Genomic DNA, 17424 nt, shown 5'->3' with positions numbered 1-17424 from the left:
CCAATCTTCAAAAAGACAGAAGTCCTGAGGCAGTTCTGTGAACAAAAGGCCAGGGAACTTTATAAGCCGCAGACCATCAAAGCTTGTGGGATGCCTGTGTCAGTGCGCCTTCTGTGTTGTTGTCAGACAAAGAACTGCTACAACATCCACCACCCTATATGATGAGTTAGGTGCTTTACTAGTTTTGGTGGATGAACCTTCTTTCAAAGTAATGTTGAAATATTTTCTTTTTTAAGTAATTTTTTTTCCTTTAGTGTTTTTTTTTTAATGCCTTTAATTGATAGATTGTTTCACGGTAATTTATTGCCGAATTTGCTTTGACTTGCCTTGTTCTTCCCAATTCTTTTGTTTTCATCTTTTTTTTCTTCTTTTTGTTTGCTTAGCTTCTCTCGCTTCTTTCTTCTCTACTTCAGATTTTTTTATTAAAACACCAGTTGTGAGTATAGTGCTGTAATGTAGGAGGATCGGTGGCTGAGTGTGTTAGTGCACAGCAGCTTGAAGCAGGTGAAGCGAAAGCTCGTGCTGCAGAACCCAGGGATCCTGGGTTCAATCCCCACCCGTGCCAGTTTCAATCTGAATGAGCATTGTAACAATGTGCGGTTGCCGGTTGTGTATCACTACTGTGTGGTACACGTTAAAGACTGCAGGCTAGCTGTTGTACCACACTGGCTAAATTTCTCATCTACAGTGGGCAACAATGTCGCCATACTCTAGCAAACTAACTACTGCCGTCTAAACCATAGAGTTAGAATAATAATCTAGAGGGAAACATGCATTGTGGCTGCTCCATAATGGCGGGGCATAGACTTGGACATCGGTGGCCTTATCGGCAACCCGATGGGCCCAGATCACTAGCGACACTTTAATACACACAAGAAAACAGGAACATATCACCTGTAAGGTCTGTACTCCCTAGCTTTGTTTTGTACTTAGTAAAAAAACCACCGGCATCGAGCATTCTATATAAAAAAAAAAAAAGGTTGACAAGCGCTCAAACAACTTCAAGTCGTCGCGGCAAAACAAGTGCACCCAGCCTATCGTCTTTCTTTTTCCACTCTTCTGTCGCTCTTTGCCTCGTTCTTTCTCTCAAGACCACTGATGTCAGTGCTCAGGACTTGTGTTCTGCGTCCGTCTTTACCCCCCTGGTCTAAGCAACTACCCCAGCAGCACAGTTTCGGCCAATCATTGACCAATGGCTGGCACTGGTCCTTTTGCCAGTGGCCAGACAGTGGCCAGCCATTGGCCAATGATTGGCCTTTCTCTGGCCATCAGCCATCGGCCAAGTATTGGCCGATGAATGGCCACTCTTTGGCCATTGGCCAGAAGACCATTGCCAGCCACTGACCAATGCATGACTAAAATCTGTGCTGCTTGGGTAACAACTAATTTTTTTTGTTTGCTGTCGATGCTTCATGTCCTCGTCTGCCTCTCGCGCTTTATATATTTAGTAGTACGTTGAACCAACTAGTCCACTTTAATATTTTAGCACAGCGTCATTTTGTCAGTCATTGGCTGAGACCTCACCTTTATGTGGTCAGCTGTTGGCATTAAAGTGGTTATAAGCAAGCAGCCAATAGGCCCTATTTATGGCTAGGGCAAACACTAGGAATTGCAATACTGGGGTAATATTCAGTGGCTCCAAACTATCACAGAGCATGCAATTTAGCACTCAGTGCTTCACATGCAGAATATTGTTTGTTTACTGGTTAGAAAATGATTTCCCTCCTGCTGTGTCCTATGGACCTAGGTGGAGCATGCAAACCCTAAATATTAGTTCAAGTGCATCAAACCCATCACTAAGGGAGAAAATACATCAAAAGGAGGGACAGCACAAACACAAGTTTAGTCCTTCAACGAGAACTATGTTGCACATAACTTGGCAAAGCATAAAAGCATGTTTAGAGCAATGCTTAGAAGTTGGCCTGTTTTGCTCCCAACATGGGTTACCATGTACAACATCCACCACCACACCTACAGTTTAGCTCTTACTTCAGGTGTTAGACAGAATCTTTGCCCCAACAGTGTACCGAGGAATATACCTGCATAAATTAATTGACTGTGTACCCCCCGTCCACATAACAGTAAGAAAAAGTGTGTGCACATTTTTTCTCTTCTATGCTCCTTGGTACTCAGGGTGTAAGGCTCCACATGTTGATTTCCTCCTCGGATATTTCCCCCCTTGCCGCACTGCTGGAGCGGCCAGAAAACTTGAGGGCCAAGAGAGTAAAAGGGCCTGCGTCTCTTGGCGTCCCGAGACGCGACTAGCATCTGCGAGATGCGTCCACAAAAGAGGCACCTCCGCTACATCCACGAGACGTGGCCACAGAAGAGGCACCTCCGCTAGTCTACGAGAGGCAACCACAAAAGAGGCGCGTCCACGAGACACGACCACAAAAGAGGCGCCTCCGCAAGTGTTCACAAGAGGCGACCATTTAATGCTGACGTGAAGCGGCATTCTAGCATCCCATCATGCACGATTCATGAAAACTGGTATCTGTCAGCATCCCGCAGGGGTTGTCCATTGGCACTAACGGAGCGTTTGAGCGTTCCGCAGGGTTTGATTATTGGCACTAACGGAGCATTTAAAAGGACATGAAGCACAATGGGAATGCAACCCAAAAATATCAGATTTTGCTCGCAAGGGGCGCTGGTCAAAACTTGAGAGCTAGAGGTCTGTGAAGGTTGTGGAGATTGGCTTGAGCAGACAACCGCGCCATCTGACTGAGTGAGTCGTCTGCTCGTTGTGCCTCTCCCACAAGCACAACTCCACAAGCACAACTCTTGCTCATTTAGTCATCCGAGTCTTCTATTGACCGTGGCAAGTTTGTTGGCCGCATTTTTTGCAGAAAGGGAGTTATGCTTTTAAATATCACGAGATAAAATACACCACTGAACTGCACCTTTGCCGAAAATTTGAGATTGCTACATGCCGGTCTTTCTGGCCAATTTTAGAGCGAGCCTGTGGATGTATGCCACCATATATTTATTTTTTCAAGCATTTAGATTCAGTTCCAGCTCTAGATAAAATGTTAAAATGCTATTCAGTATACCTTTAAAGGGAAAATCAAGTGGTTTTCAAGTCTACAGTTGGCAATAAATATTTGATGATGGTGCCCTCCCAAGGCTACAGATACAGCATGCATCAGAGATGGGCTTCAGTCATAAACCACTGAAACAGTGTTGGCTAGACCAGCTTGTCTTGTCTAGCCTCAGACTATGCAGTGATTGTACACAGGATATGGAAAGGGCCATTCACACACTTGCGACTTCTTAGAACCGAATGCCCTGAAACCTCTTAAAGGGGGGGTGCAATGATTTCCAGACTTCAGTCAAACATTTGTGGAAGTTGCCCTCCGACACTTCTAAAGTAAAAAACAGAAAATCGATTTCACCTGCGTGTCCTAGTTGTTGTGTAAAAAAAAAAGATAAATATTGGCATTTCTGGCACCCCTCAACTCACTCCCAGTTCTCAGGGTCACACCTGGTCCCCCTCCTGGTGACGTTATTTGGGGTGCCGTGTAGCTTCCCGTGTGCTCTCTTGGAGGACGCTTACTCTCCCTCTCTCGGCTGACATTAGCGAGCGTTATGCTGCAGCTTAGAGCCGAGTGAGGTCACGTAAGCTTTTCGCCGTAGTTGCTTCGGTTGCCACTCGCGGCTGCAGGTGGGGGAAAAAGCTAGACTTTCACTTTGCAATTATGGAGCGGAATTGCCTCATTTTTAGGAGGTGTTTTCTGTATCTTCCGGGACATGATAAACAATGTAAAAATGATGAGATGCAAATTAATTTAATCTTAAAATCGTTGCACCCCTCTTTTAAAATCTCTTACAACGAGAGGACACAATGGCGCCACCTATCGGGTAGCAGTGGAACACGTGGCGATCTCACATATGATCTATTTCTCTCATGCATCATCCTTTCTTTCTTGGCTTGAAAAACGTTTGTCAATGTTATAAACGAGCCTTTCTCATAGGTGTTACAAACCTTCGACCTCGCAAATACCGCAAAACCTTCGCTCTTGTGAAATGCAGTTCCAGGGTCACAGCATAGATGGCGCCAGTGTGTTCTCTCGTCCCAAGAAATTTTAAGAGGTTTCAAGGCACCCGGTTCTAAGGAGTTGCAAGTGGGTGAACGGGCTTTAACAGAACTGAACTGAACTTTGCTCAGGGCACCTGCCTCTAAACAAGAGACTGACCCCTCCGCAGAACGACCCGATGCACGTCACGCAATGGACATGAAAGCCTAATCATGTAATCGAAGTTAATCCAGTTAAATAAACCTTGCTTCATTTTTTTCACAAATCAAGGTTGCATTACTAATTAACGAAATGTCAGCACCCGGCCACCGCTGACAACAGGCAAAATAAATACTATACCGGTGGCAATACACCGCTTCACAATGAAAAGCGGATGAAAACTGCTGTGGTGACGGAACTGAAATGTGAAGATGAGCAAAAGGATAGCTTGAGCACATTTTTGTCTTACGGCATGTGAGCTTTTTTGATAAGCGCTATGGCCATGCGCAAGGCCACGGTGCAAACGCATGCTGGCTCGTGCTCTGTGCTACTGGAAGACATTCTACAACAATCACTCTTTTGTCATCACAGTCGAACATTAGTATATTGCAGGGCAACTTGACATGTGATGAGAAAAAGAATGATGCAAACATTTTGTTTCTCTGGACAGTTTCATTGTTGAAAGTGCCTTAATGACAAAAAGACTATGTAAAATATGGTAAGAACGCCCACCCAAAATGAAGAGATAAATGGTGAAAAGTATGGGGTATGTGGGCGATCTCTGGGGATGAGACAGCAAAAGTTTATCGAAAATGACTGATAACCACCAGAGCACCAGCTATCAACACATGGTGCAGGAACAGCTACCATCGCGGACGCAGCAGATTCACGTTTCACGGTAGGATAAAACGTGTGCGATCCTGCTACAAACATGCGTGTCACGGGAGCCAATATCGAGTGTATAAATTTCAGAAAAAAAAAAATGGACAAAAGGCCACAACCCGCATGTCACGGGAACAGATATCGCAGATCAAGGACACAGCAGATTCACGTTTCACCGTCCAATAAACACGCCAGAAACCACTACAAACTGGCACAGCACAGTAACCGATATCCTAGGCGCAGATCCCGGACAAAAAACACGGGAACCTGCTCCTCACATGTCACGGGAATGAATACCGCAAATTGCGGACGCAGCGGATTCGCGTTTCACGGTGCGCTAAACAAAGCACAAGGGAACCACTACGAACTTGCATATCACGCGTACCAAAACCGCAGATCGCGTGGTTTATGGGACTTGATTGGACATAGTGTGTGGCGTCCGACGTGAATCGGGGGGAGGGCAATGTTTCGGAATTTCTGTTATGGATAATCAGCCAGGAAAAAGGGATGGGCGATCTCTCGGGGAAGGGCATTCATACGGGATTCTATGGTAGTCTAAATATTTCTAACAGAATATCCTAACTGCTTGTTCCTTTTTGCAGTCATAAAACACATACATCAATTTCAGAAAGTTTAAAATTGTTTTCAATGAGACTTGGACCTCATAAGCTTTGTCAAGTTATATGTGCAAACACAGTTTTTGTTGAAAGCACGGAATGAGGGGACTCAAAAACATGTCTTTATGTTGTGGCTACGGTACACACGGGTGGGCAAAAAGGGGCTCACGAGAATTCCTTCTGGCCAGCGGCAAACATCAGCAGACTATGGCTTGCTTTGAGAGAAGTTGCTGCGTGTAAAATCAGCCTCATGAGCTTGTTTACCTTCATGTGGGAACGAAGCCAAAGCTACAAGCACGAGCGCGTTGCCCTGAACGATGCTTGCACTGAAAGCCCTAGCCTTCTGCTATGCTTGCTCCCAAAGTGAAATTGAGTGCTCCAATTTCGCAACAATGCAGCTTTTAAAAGGTGCCATCTTAACAAGTAGGTTCACCTGCTCACTGTATACCACACTCAAACCTAGTGCAACCTTTCTTAAACAAAGCCCGTACGTCCACCTTCCCGCACAGCATGCAGACAGCCAATGAGCAGGAACCAACAATAGTGGCACTCGAAACAGCAGTGATTTCTAAGGGGGGGTCTACACCCCCCCTCCTTTTTCTAAAGGCACCAATTCGCAACCACCCCTTTATCTCAATGCACCTTCCTTCCCTTCCCTTCCCCTCCCCCCTCCCTCCCTAAATATTTAGACACCCTACTAATTTCAATTCCCGGGGAAAACCCTGCGAAACAGTGACCTGTACTGGGGTGCATGGCATTCACACAAGCTCAGAATCCCAGTGCAAGTCGCAGTTTTGAGTCCAGACGCGATCTCCTCATTATTCGCTCGTCTTCATTTGTAAATCAGAGTGATTGGCCTTTTGTATATTGGCTTTGTTCATAAAGAGTTTGGTTCACGTAAACAGGACACAGTAAAGGCAATATTCCAACAAAAGTGTCTAACGAATTGCACATTTTCATCACAGTAGTTTGTCACTAGCTTGCTTGTCTGCCTGCTTTTGATTTACAGTCAAACGCCTTTATAACGAAGACCACAGGACTGCCGAAATATTTTATAGTACAGGTAACTTCGCTGTGGTAGTTGAGCATGAACAATCGATCATGCGAAACCGAATTTGTCCTATCGCATATTGTTGTGCCTGCGCAACATTTGAGCTGTTTTAGAAAAAAAGAGAAGTCCAAATATAGTATGAGTGACATCAGAAACAATGTTTTGCACGTTGACAACTGACTTATCAAAAGGGGGAATGGCGGCCGAATCTGATAGCGCATCATAGCTCAAAGCATGTGGGGCGAAAGCTGGCGCTGCCAGCTTTCGCCCCGTTATCGTAAAGTTTGGAAAGAACGCCCACCCAAAATGAAGGGATAAAAGGTGAAAAACATGGGGTGGGCTATCTTTGGGGATGCCGCAGCAAAAATCAAATTCGCGTTTCACGATACGATAAACACCCTGTAATTTGCTACGAACCCGTGTCATGGGAAAGGACACCGCAGGTTGGGTATGCAGAGATTCGCGTTTCACGGTGCGAAGGACCGTGCAAACCCGCCGAAGAACTTGCATCTCACAGGAACGAATACCGCATATCACGGACGCAGCAGATGCAAGTTTTATGGTGCAACAAACAGATGGGATTCTGCTATAAACTTGCCTGTCCCGAGAACCGATACTGTGCGTGCAGATCGTGGAAACAAACGCGGGCATCTGCTACAAACCTTGTCACGGGAACGGATACCGCAAATTGCGGACGCAGCAGATTCGCATGTCACGGTGCAACAGACACACAGGAACAACTCACGTGATATGGAAGCCGATATCACGCGTGCAGATCGCGGATAAAATGCGGGAACCCGCTATGAACTCGCTTGTCACACGTGCCGGCACAGCAAATTGTGCGGTTGATGCGATTCCTATCGGACATCGCGTGACGTCCGACGGGAATTGGAAGTGGGCGATGTTTCTGAATTTTTATGTAACAGATATTTAGCCAGAAAAACGGGATGGGCGAAATCTCGGGGGCGGCCGTTCTCTCGAAACTTTACGGTACCCTTTTTTTTTTTTTTTCTAAATGAGAATTCTATTGGCGCGCGTTCGTGTACTCACTACTGCATGACAATTTAAAGACACTAGGCTAGAGGTCGTGCCGCCAGTACAACCACTGGCAAAGATTGTTATCTACAGCCGAGACACCAGGCGCTCCTTGCTGAGGACTAATTTCCCGCTGTCCAAACTTCCAGACAACAAACTCAACTGTCTTATCCAAATATGAATCGCAACAATTACTAAACCACCGACAGTGACCCCCGATCATGCAGCAAATGAGGCGTTTGCCGACTGTGTAAATTTGCTCTTTCCTAATCGGGTGGCATGTCAAGTGAAGGGGGCTCTCCAAGTGGCTGCATTGCTCTTGTAGGAGCAGGCACAGCACCTGCAGCCAGCCGCAGCAGCACTACCATAGCAGCACAACAGAATCGACGACACACTTGCCATGCGACAGCTGTAGCGCACGGCGCAGCGAGGAGCAAGGACTCGAGCCTCGCACAACTGAGCCGACCGAGCCCTTTTTCACATCTGTATGGCACCGAGGCTTTCTGTGCCGCTCTACTGATTTCGCTTCGATTTTGGCGTCATGGTTAGAGTCACAGGCCACATTTCCTCGACTGCATATCAATGCTCCAAGGCGGAACAGTTTGGGACTCGGATAGAGCAAGATTGGGAATCTTGGATCCTGATGAATATCGGCACGTCGGTCGAACAAATGCCAAGACAGCATAAAAAAAGTTGTGACTGCCCATGAAAATGTTTTTTTTTTTTTATGTGTACTCTTGTTTGTGCGGGTCCTTTCAAATGCGCGGACATACATGCAAAATAAAAAGAATGAGTGCACGCATTGCCTGGACAAAGCGTTAAAAAAAAAAGGCTCACCTTGAAGTGGCACGGACTCAATCCATGGCATGAGCAAAAATGAAAGCCAATAACAGTATTCACGAGTGTGCAGCAGAGGCAGTGCCGCATACTGCTTCCGCCGCGTTTAGTGTTTTCGGTTTTGGGCCCAAATAATTTGTTAAGTGAGCAACCTTGAGTCTAGATGGTACTACATGACTACATTGCTGCGTACAAGTGCCCTACACAACCAGCAACGTAGTAACATGGCACCATCTAGTCACAAGGTTGCACACTTAACAAATTATTTGGGTCCAAAACTGAGAACATGCGGAGCGGCGGAAAATTCATAATACCGGGCATTTTTGCTTAGTTGTGCTGCGAAATTGCTTCGTTAAAGGGGTACTCCGGCGATGTTTTGAGCTACCCCAACTAACTCTATTTTCGGAATCACCGGCCTTTACTCTTTCCAGTATCCTATTTAGTATCGCGAAATTCACAATAATTATTGTGAAATCGACACGTGAAAATGATGCCAAGACTAGTATTCAAATAAACCCACGCTTTTCAGTGCCACGACATCAGGAAAAGGCAGGCTTGCAGGTTGAACGGGCAGTCTAAAAAGAAAACTATGCCGAGCATTTGCTTCGTGCTGCTGCGCGGTGCTAGAGCAAGCTTCCAAAGCATTCATTTGACACCATGAAACTGCTTGTAATCAGTTGGGAGCAAAGTCTACAGTCCAAAGACTGAACCCTTGCCTTCCGTTGACGCTACTTTTCAATGTTGCCAGTGGAAAGTTTCCCTTCAAAAAACACGATAGAAGCAAAATTGTCAATAGACCATTTGCTATATTCCCAAGTGCCCTGGCTCGCACTCGAGGAATAATGGGAACAGTGTTCCTTCAGCTCCCTAGTGAACGGCAATTTCGACCAACTCTATGGTTACACAGTTTTTGAGCGTAATTCGGAGTCACCCTGAACGAGCGCCTGATATACCCCAAGGACCAGTCATATCACTTTTAAAATTTCTCGTCAATGTCAGCGTTTTGTATACTGTGCATGCGATCCACCTTTCAACCTGGCTGAGCTGCAGAAATCTCTTACAATATTATCATTCTCGTGATTGTTGCGTTAGCAGGAAACACTTCAGAAGCCGAGAATTCACAACAAAAACCAGAATTTAGCTCGGAGTCAGTGGGGCTGTTTATAGCATTTTGAACGTTTCTAACTTAATATCAGTGTCTTTGAAGCTGCACGAGAATGATAATAATGTAAGAGATTTCTGCAGCCCATTCAGGTTGAAGGGTGAACAGCACGCACAGTATCGAAAACACTGACATTGATGAGAAAGTTTAAAAGTGACATGACCGGTACTTGGTCACTATACGCTTGTTAAGGGTGACTCCGAATTACACCCACAACTGTGTAACCATGGAATTGGTCGAAATTATTGTTCACTAGGGAGCTGAAGGAATAAGACTTTGGTTGGGGCTAGTTGGTTCATATAGATTAAAAGGTTAAAACGTGCCTTTTTTCGTCCTGTTTGTTTGCGCCTTTTAACCTTTTAATCGAGCTGAAGGAACACCGTTCCCATGATTCCTAAAGTGTGGGCCGGGGCACTTGGGGGATTTAGCAAATGGTCTATTCAATAACTTTGCAAAAAAATTTATTTTAGCCCAATATTAGGGTTACTATTTCAGCTTGTTGATGCGTCGAGCAAATTATCATGCAAATTAGGGACTATGAGGAAAGCGCTGGAGTACTCCTTTAAACAGAAGTATTTGTTAAACAAGAATTCATTGTACAGTAAACTTTTGTTAATTCGACCTCGACGGGACCTTGAAATTTGGTCGAATTATCCGAATGATCGAATTAAAAAAAGGACAGAAAAACGGTTAAAATTAAACTTCCTTTTATTGTCCAAAGTACTCACAGATGGTTTAATGCTGTCTGCGCTTAAAACGCGTGTCCAAAAGCATGCTCCGGAAAGCAACGTAATTAAACGTCACGTCCCCGGAAAATCGTGCACTACAAAAAAAAAAAAAAAGTTTTACGAGCCGACTTGGGCGCCGGGCAGCCAGACCGTCGGTGAAAGAGAGAAATAACAAAAATAAAAGGAAAAAAAAACCCCACCTTCCGGCGTGCAAGATGGACCACACATGAAGCTACAGAAAAGTGCTTTTAGAGCGCGCGCTGTCTCCACACCGGACCACGTGCTATGTTCTCCGCGCTACTCCACGCCAGATTGGTTGCGCTGGCTCGCGTCATTCGCTACGGTCCATCTCAATGGCGTAGAGGAGCAAACGCATATTTGCGCACGTTCGGCTTTGCAGCAGAGGGCCCGTGTTTCGCCGTATGTCGGTGGTTTTTCTGCCGTAGTGCCGTGCAATGTGGGCCCGCGCGCATTCGCTCCAGACGAATTATTCGATGCGGAGTCTTCCCGAGTTCGAACTATCAAACTTCTCCTCCCATAGAAATGTATGGGCGCTCGCCGGGACTTTTGAACACAACCAAAATAAACGAAAAGTCGAATTAACTGAGGTCGAACTAACGAAAGTTTACTGTAGTGGTCAGAAAAACATTGACCACATAAAAGAGTGGCCGGGACTTTATTGTACTTTATTAAATGGGCACTTTCGTAGTAGAGGCGTTTGTTATAAAGGCGTTTGACTGTACAATGCTCTGCAATGTTGTAGACTTTCATTTCTGGGTTACCTCATAGAACTATGGTAACTGCTAACTGCAAGTGCTTACTGATATTATATGAATGAATGTGTAATAATTGAAAGGCTGCAAAAAAGACTGGTTCAACTACCAAATAAGTAATTCTGAAAAATTTTGACTCGTGTCAATGCCACCCAGCTCACAAGGGGCATATAAGCTATAGTATCATTAGAAAATGTGGAAATATTATTGCATTATGCGATTGTGTCAGGGAATTTGATGTATTTCCTTATACCGTATTTACTCGCATAATGAATACTTTTTTTTTTTCCGAAAAATTGACACATATTTGAGGGGTGCGTTCATTATGCGGCGTACAATTTTTGCAATTACACACTTCGTGCAAATGTCACATTAGGTGCCAATGTGACACGGCAAAGTGCTGTGGCACATCTCCTCTACTGGAGGTGCACCCACGGCTGGTCGGGGGTGCATCACAGTAACCATGCTTTTTAAATTCGGCGTGCCTTTTGCCGAAGGAAAAGCGCCCTACGAAGCTCACTCAGCACGGAGAGCAACGCTACCGTTCTTCAGCCTAACCACTTTCACGATTTCACTGTCCGAAAGCGGACCACAGACGACGACATGTTTGTTGACATCAATGCATCCGACAGGCGAAGGATGTCCAGGGCTGGGCAATTTCTCGTCCCAAGCTTCGTCAAGTGTGCGCACCGCTCGGTTTCATGGTTGATCACTTCCGCAACTATGCACTTTCGGCCGCTTGCAGCCATTACGAGAGCGGCTTGGCTTGACTTGACTTGGCCTGATCGCTTGGTGGCAAAAGAAAATTGGCTTGGTGGGTAGCTAAATTAGACGGAATGCAAGACTCGCAGAGCCGAAAATTGGAGGTGCGTTCATTACGCGAGGGGAAAAATAAAGTCAAAATTTTGGTACCCGTTGTGGGGGGTGAGATCACTATGCGAGTAAATACGGTATTGAAAGAATATTAAAATTACTTTTCCAAATTGAACATTTTGTTGCAAAACAGGCTAAGAAAAAGTAACAAAAACATGTTGATTTAGACTGCAGCCAAATGTCTGCAATGTTCTACTAAAGCCAGGAGAGGGTCAGTATAATTTGTACTAATTTTAGTACAATGCCACATTTGATCAAATGCTGTTCACACAAGAATCCTATCAAAAGGATACAGGTAAAATCTTTTGGCACCTGTATTTTTGTGAACTGTGCAGTGACAAAGGAATCTTTCAGTGGCAGCCTTTGCTTCTTTACAGTTGATCAGAGGAGGGACACATGCCTAAGATCCTCCAAACCATCTAAAACCAGCTTGAAGGCAAATCTTGCGTCATTAAATGCATGCATCCAATTCATTCATTCAAAAAGGAACATCTTTAGCGAGTGGCTCCAAGCAGTGCAACAAACCTCCAGAACTGTATGAGGCGATCCGCTTCCCGGAAACCCGACCTCATGGCTCCATGGACAGTCGAGTAGAAATCCTTGTCCGTGGCTTCGCCAGCAAACAGGACTAGTGGCCAGTGCATGGCACAGGGGACAGCCGACCCAGCTTGCGAGGCCCCCCGTAGTGCCCTTTGGGACACCAGCGGCTCGCAGAAGCGCTCCAGGAGGGCCTCCGAAGCATCGTACGGGAGCTGCCTGTTGCTGTAGCTGCCCAGGATGTACGGGTTGCTGTTCCAACACGACCTGTCGTCAGGGGCTGAGTCGGTCAAGCGAGTCGAGCCAGGCCGACTGGACCCACCTCACAATGGCCTTGGGGTCCGGGATGTCCCTGTTGAGGAACTGGCGCAAAGCGCGCACACAGGCACTTGCCACCTGAGCGTCTGAGAGGGTCTCCATATATTCCGACGCCTTTCCACCGATCCAGCCCACCAGTGCATTTGGGTCTTGATAGACTGGGTCAAAGCCCGAAAGGCCGCGCAGCCACCAGTCTTTGTTGTCGGCGCTGTCTGGTTCTTCGTCGAGCCAGATTAACTGGAAGCCTTCTGTCCCAGGTTCCCAGAATGGTTCGGCAAATATCAGGTAGATCTTGTTGATGGTGCCAAAGCCAATGCCTCGCAAGGCTTGGCGTTTCTTCTCGGGCAGTCTGGGCTCAAACAAGTCGTCCACGTGGCGCTTGAGGTAACCAGCCGACACTGTGAGCAGCACGTGCCTGCACGATATGATTTCACCGTCCTCGCACTCAACAAACGGAATGTTTTCCTCTATTGTCTCCTGGGAATTGCTGATGGAGGAGCGGGGCAACTTGGTCTGCCGGTAAGGAACCCGCGTGCTGTCCCAGTACACTCGCCTCACTGGCTTATTGTAGCGGATGTTCGCTTTCGGAACGTTGTCCATCAGGGTCTTGATGACACTTGAAAAGCCATTCTTGAGGTTGATGTTCCATGTTCCGGGACATTCTTCAAACTCCTCGTAACTCTTGAAAGACAGCTCGTCCAGGCTGTAGCAGGAATTGTCGATGACCTCAAAGCGCCAGTACCAGTCATAGATAGACCACTTGATCTTGGCCATGTCTTCCGAATCCCCTTGGTGCATCAGGTGCTCGTGAAAGCGGGACCGCAAATATTCCCCCACCGACGTCGGGAGCTCGTGCAGCGCCAGCAGCTCGCCTTCGGGTCGGGGCCGCTTCCCTCCCAGCTCCTCCTTGATCTGGTTCAGGACCGTCACGACTCCATCCACCAGGTCCTGGGGGAGCCGAGTGCCCCGGTCCGTGCAGAAGTGGCCCTTACCCTCGATGGAGAAGTGCCTCCTGGGGTCAGCCAGCAGGTTGTTGGACAGGGCAAAGCCGTACAAGGGGTTGCCTTCCTCTCCATGAACCCACTGTGCACCCAGCTCCAGGACCTTGTCATCTAGAGCGCAGGCAAGCACTGGACTCACAAATGGCCCACATTTGATGCTCTCATCCCGCTTAGGCTGAGAGCTCAAGTCCACCTCAACAATGCTACCAGGGCTTGTAATGTAGCATACAATTTTGGCTGTTGGGACACAAACCACTCGTTTCTAGTCAAAGCTACTTCAAGTTACACCAATCAAACTGCTATGCTTGGTACACGATCACAAGATGTTTCCTGTTTGCTTTGGGATCACTGTTCACAGTCTTATGATATAGGGTAGTATGTAAATCATTTTAATTTAGACTTCCTTTCATTTGGGGTGCACAGTAAATACCCATGAAAATTTGAAATTTCTGTGACACCAATTTTTCACAAGCTGGGCCTACTCGACACAGTTGCACACCTAAAGATAACAAGTTTCAGTGCAAATGATACTTGCTCCTAGTCACGAAAGTACTATGATCAAATTTACTGTGCTAAGTGAGCAGCATCTTTCCTCATAAAGGAGACCCTCTGTGTGGAGCAGCTGTCCAAAGGAAGAAGAAGGCCGGGCCACTACCATAGTAGTAGGACTGTATCCTTCCACCGGCGTTCTTCTGTGCCTCCAAGACGAGGAAGTTGGTCTGACCCCCGAGGGAGAGCCTGTACGCCGCCGAGAGCCCCGCTGCACCGGCTCCCACAATGACTGTGCGCGGGTTCTTGCCAGCTGGATCCGAGACCATGGGCGCAGTCCCCTTGGGGAACATGCCCTCCAGTTCGTCGGCCATGCCGCATACCTGCTGGCTGCTGCCAGCTTTGCTGCGTTGAGGCAAACGTCCCCAACTAAAGTCAAAACGCCTTTATTTTTTTTCTCCACTTTGGCCAACTACTTGCAAAAATAGACACTCGACGTTCGTAAAGCACAGAATAGGAACCATGTTGGTCTGATTTTGCAAGTGCATTTACGCATCCCTTTTCTTCATCCCCTCGACTGGATCCCTGAAACGGAACATAGAAGGAAAAGATTATCCCTTAAAGACTCCCCACTCGTTTAGTTGGACTTGCTGGAGGTTGAACACACAAAGCTTCAGAAACAGTAACAGGAAAAAAAAATTAATAAACACTGAAGACAATAACTAGAGGTTTGGGAACCCAAGGGACCCAGTTTGTCACAATAAAATAATGGCATGCAAGGGAGAAGGTTTTGTTTCAAAGTCTCCGAAGACACAGATCTTTCAACAACTTTCCTAAGGCTGTTTCCCTTCCTACTAGTCTCATCCCTTCCTGCAAATCTCAATGTGCTCCCCAATTTTCCCCAGAGCTTAAAAAAATAAGTTGTGCAAAAACTAGCGGATGCCACCAAAAACAGAACTCAAATTTTGGCCGAGAAACAGAGAGAAGGATATGACATCCCTGCTGGAAAAAGAGTTGAAATCTTATTCACTTTGATACATAAACTAATGTGCATATACAGAAGAAAGCTTTAATATCAAATTTAATAGAAATCCAATATCTGAATGTAGAAAGTGAGACATAAATAAAGTGGATTTTGATGCCAAATTGATTGTGCATGAATGAGAAACCGTATGAATGAGCAGCTATGTTGATCTCAAGCAACAATCAATGATTATCAATGAGAAAAACAAAAGAGCAACAGTGTAAGCACAAAACATCTTTTCTAGACACCTTGTATGAGCTAACAGTGGTGAGGTTTTTTGCTTGATACATGTACAATTCAGAAGAGGGCCATTGCCCTTTGGGTGTTTTCATCTCAATTCAGGCAGTCTTTTGGAGTAGAATTTTCAATTTTGACAAAAGAACAAATGTTTTGGAAGCATTATTAAAATGAAAGACATTGGCAGATATTTGGTTTTCGAGTTATTGAGCATTGAAGTGGTTGAGGCAAAAACTGATGTTTCTCCCACCGGTCAGGAATTGCATGTTTTGATGTTTTTACAATATTTGGAAGACCTTGACATCACCAGAAAGCTCAAGCATCACTCTTTTCAATAAATACAAATTTAATATTATATGTGCAAAATAAAATCTGCTACATACATTGGAATGAATGAACGTTACGCAAACCTAGAAAATTCGAAATTGATTTTCTCAAAAACCCTATTTTTGTTCGCTTAATTTTTTATTTGTAGCATGGTATAATAATGGTTTATTAGAAAATATGAGTATAATACATAGCATTTTGTTTATATGGCTGCAATTAAAGCTTGAACCTTGTCAGATGAGCATTGTAAAACGGCAAGCTTTCTTGCGTTTTACAACGCTGGATTTCGTGGGGTGGGGAGAGAGGCTGAAGCTCGTTTCCTGGCTGTGCCACTGGCTTGAATCGGTCTTCTATCTTTTGCAATGTTTGGGCGTCGCCGTCATCATTGCTCAGGGATCACAATATTTGATCCGTGTAGTCCCGGCATGGTGCCGCAGTGGCGGTGAGCATTTTATGTTGCAAAGTGTCAGAAAAAAAAAAAGAAAAAAAAAGAAAAAAAAAGAAAGATCAATATTTTTGGCGGAACAAAAACATAATCGAAACATTATTTAGTATATTGTTCCAGAGTGAAACCGAAAAAATTCCTAGTCAGTTTTCGGTTCCAGCATAAAGTTTAGGTATTTCAGTATTTTCTAGTGCCCAGAAGTATCAGAAGATGCCCTCAAACTGTTTCTCGAAGTGTTTCTCAAGAAAAACGAAACGGAGGCTAACACTCACCCTTATTTGACCAGTGGCCCACCGGACATAGCAAGCTTGCTCAAAATGCTTCCAAAAACCACGAATGTAATGACATTTTGGGGAAAACAAAAGGATCACCAATCAGAACTGTACACTTTAGTGCAAATACCTAGCCCTTGTGTACCATCCACTAGCCCTTGTGCACCATGGAGCGGGCATTTTCGGCGCTCAAATAAAATAAAATAAAATTTGATGTCAAGAGAGGTCTTGCATTTCATTGAGTACACTCTATGCAGTGTTGCTTCCGAGAACATGCTCAGTGCCTCAGGACGTTTTTCCTCACAATGCCTTTACCCCGATTCTTTCATATCATTGCAATACGCGCACAGTTGCTATAACTTTTGAATTACCTACTTTTTGATAAAAATAAGCATTTAGTTTTCTTCTTTGCCCGCAAACAACAACTATTACTAGCCGTTACGGAAAATAATATTTTCGTTCTGGAGAAAGCTTTTTTCCAGCTGGAGAAAGCTGGAAGAAAACTTTTTTTTCTATGAAACAAAACTAAACCAAAGCAAAAAAAAAAATTGTTACGACATTCTGGTTTGTAGAGGTCGTTGATGGCTCGGCCAATGGTTATGTTGTCCGCCAGTCAATTATGGGGTAGAATTTCACCACGTGGCACCAGCCAGGTTTAAATTGATTGGCCTTTTCCAACCAGAAGTAAAGGAGGTGAACTTCTAGGAAAGTCGGAGAGTCGCAGCGAGAGAGTGTGATTTTTGGTGTGCACTTAAGCGCTCCACCGCATGCCAATGATGTCCTAATCCCAAACATTGTACAAA

The 17424-nt window shown here is 45.4% G+C and overlaps 1 protein-coding gene across 1 annotated transcript in view; it reads right to left on the bottom strand.

Annotated features, from left to right (window-relative positions):
• Nucleotides 1–17424, bottom strand: part of LOC8051739 — a gene marked incomplete at its 5' end in the record, with an annotated part of 54433 nt that overhangs the window by 14055 nt on the left and 22954 nt on the right. The window contains 3 exon segments of the mRNA XM_040205314.2: nucleotides 12497–12775; nucleotides 12831–13938; nucleotides 14483–14721. Coding sequence (XP_040061248.1) covers nucleotides 12497–12775; nucleotides 12831–13938; nucleotides 14483–14721 — 1626 coding nt within the window.

Source organism: Ixodes scapularis, unplaced genomic scaffold (genome assembly GCF_016920785.2).
Source record: "Ixodes scapularis isolate PalLabHiFi unplaced genomic scaffold, ASM1692078v2 PGA_scaffold9__187_contigs__length_104089568, whole genome shotgun sequence".
Classification (NCBI taxonomy): Eukaryota; Metazoa; Arthropoda; class Arachnida; order Ixodida; family Ixodidae; genus Ixodes; species Ixodes scapularis.
Note: the sequence above shows the minus strand (reverse complement) of the source record. Positions and strands in the feature narration are given on the sequence as shown.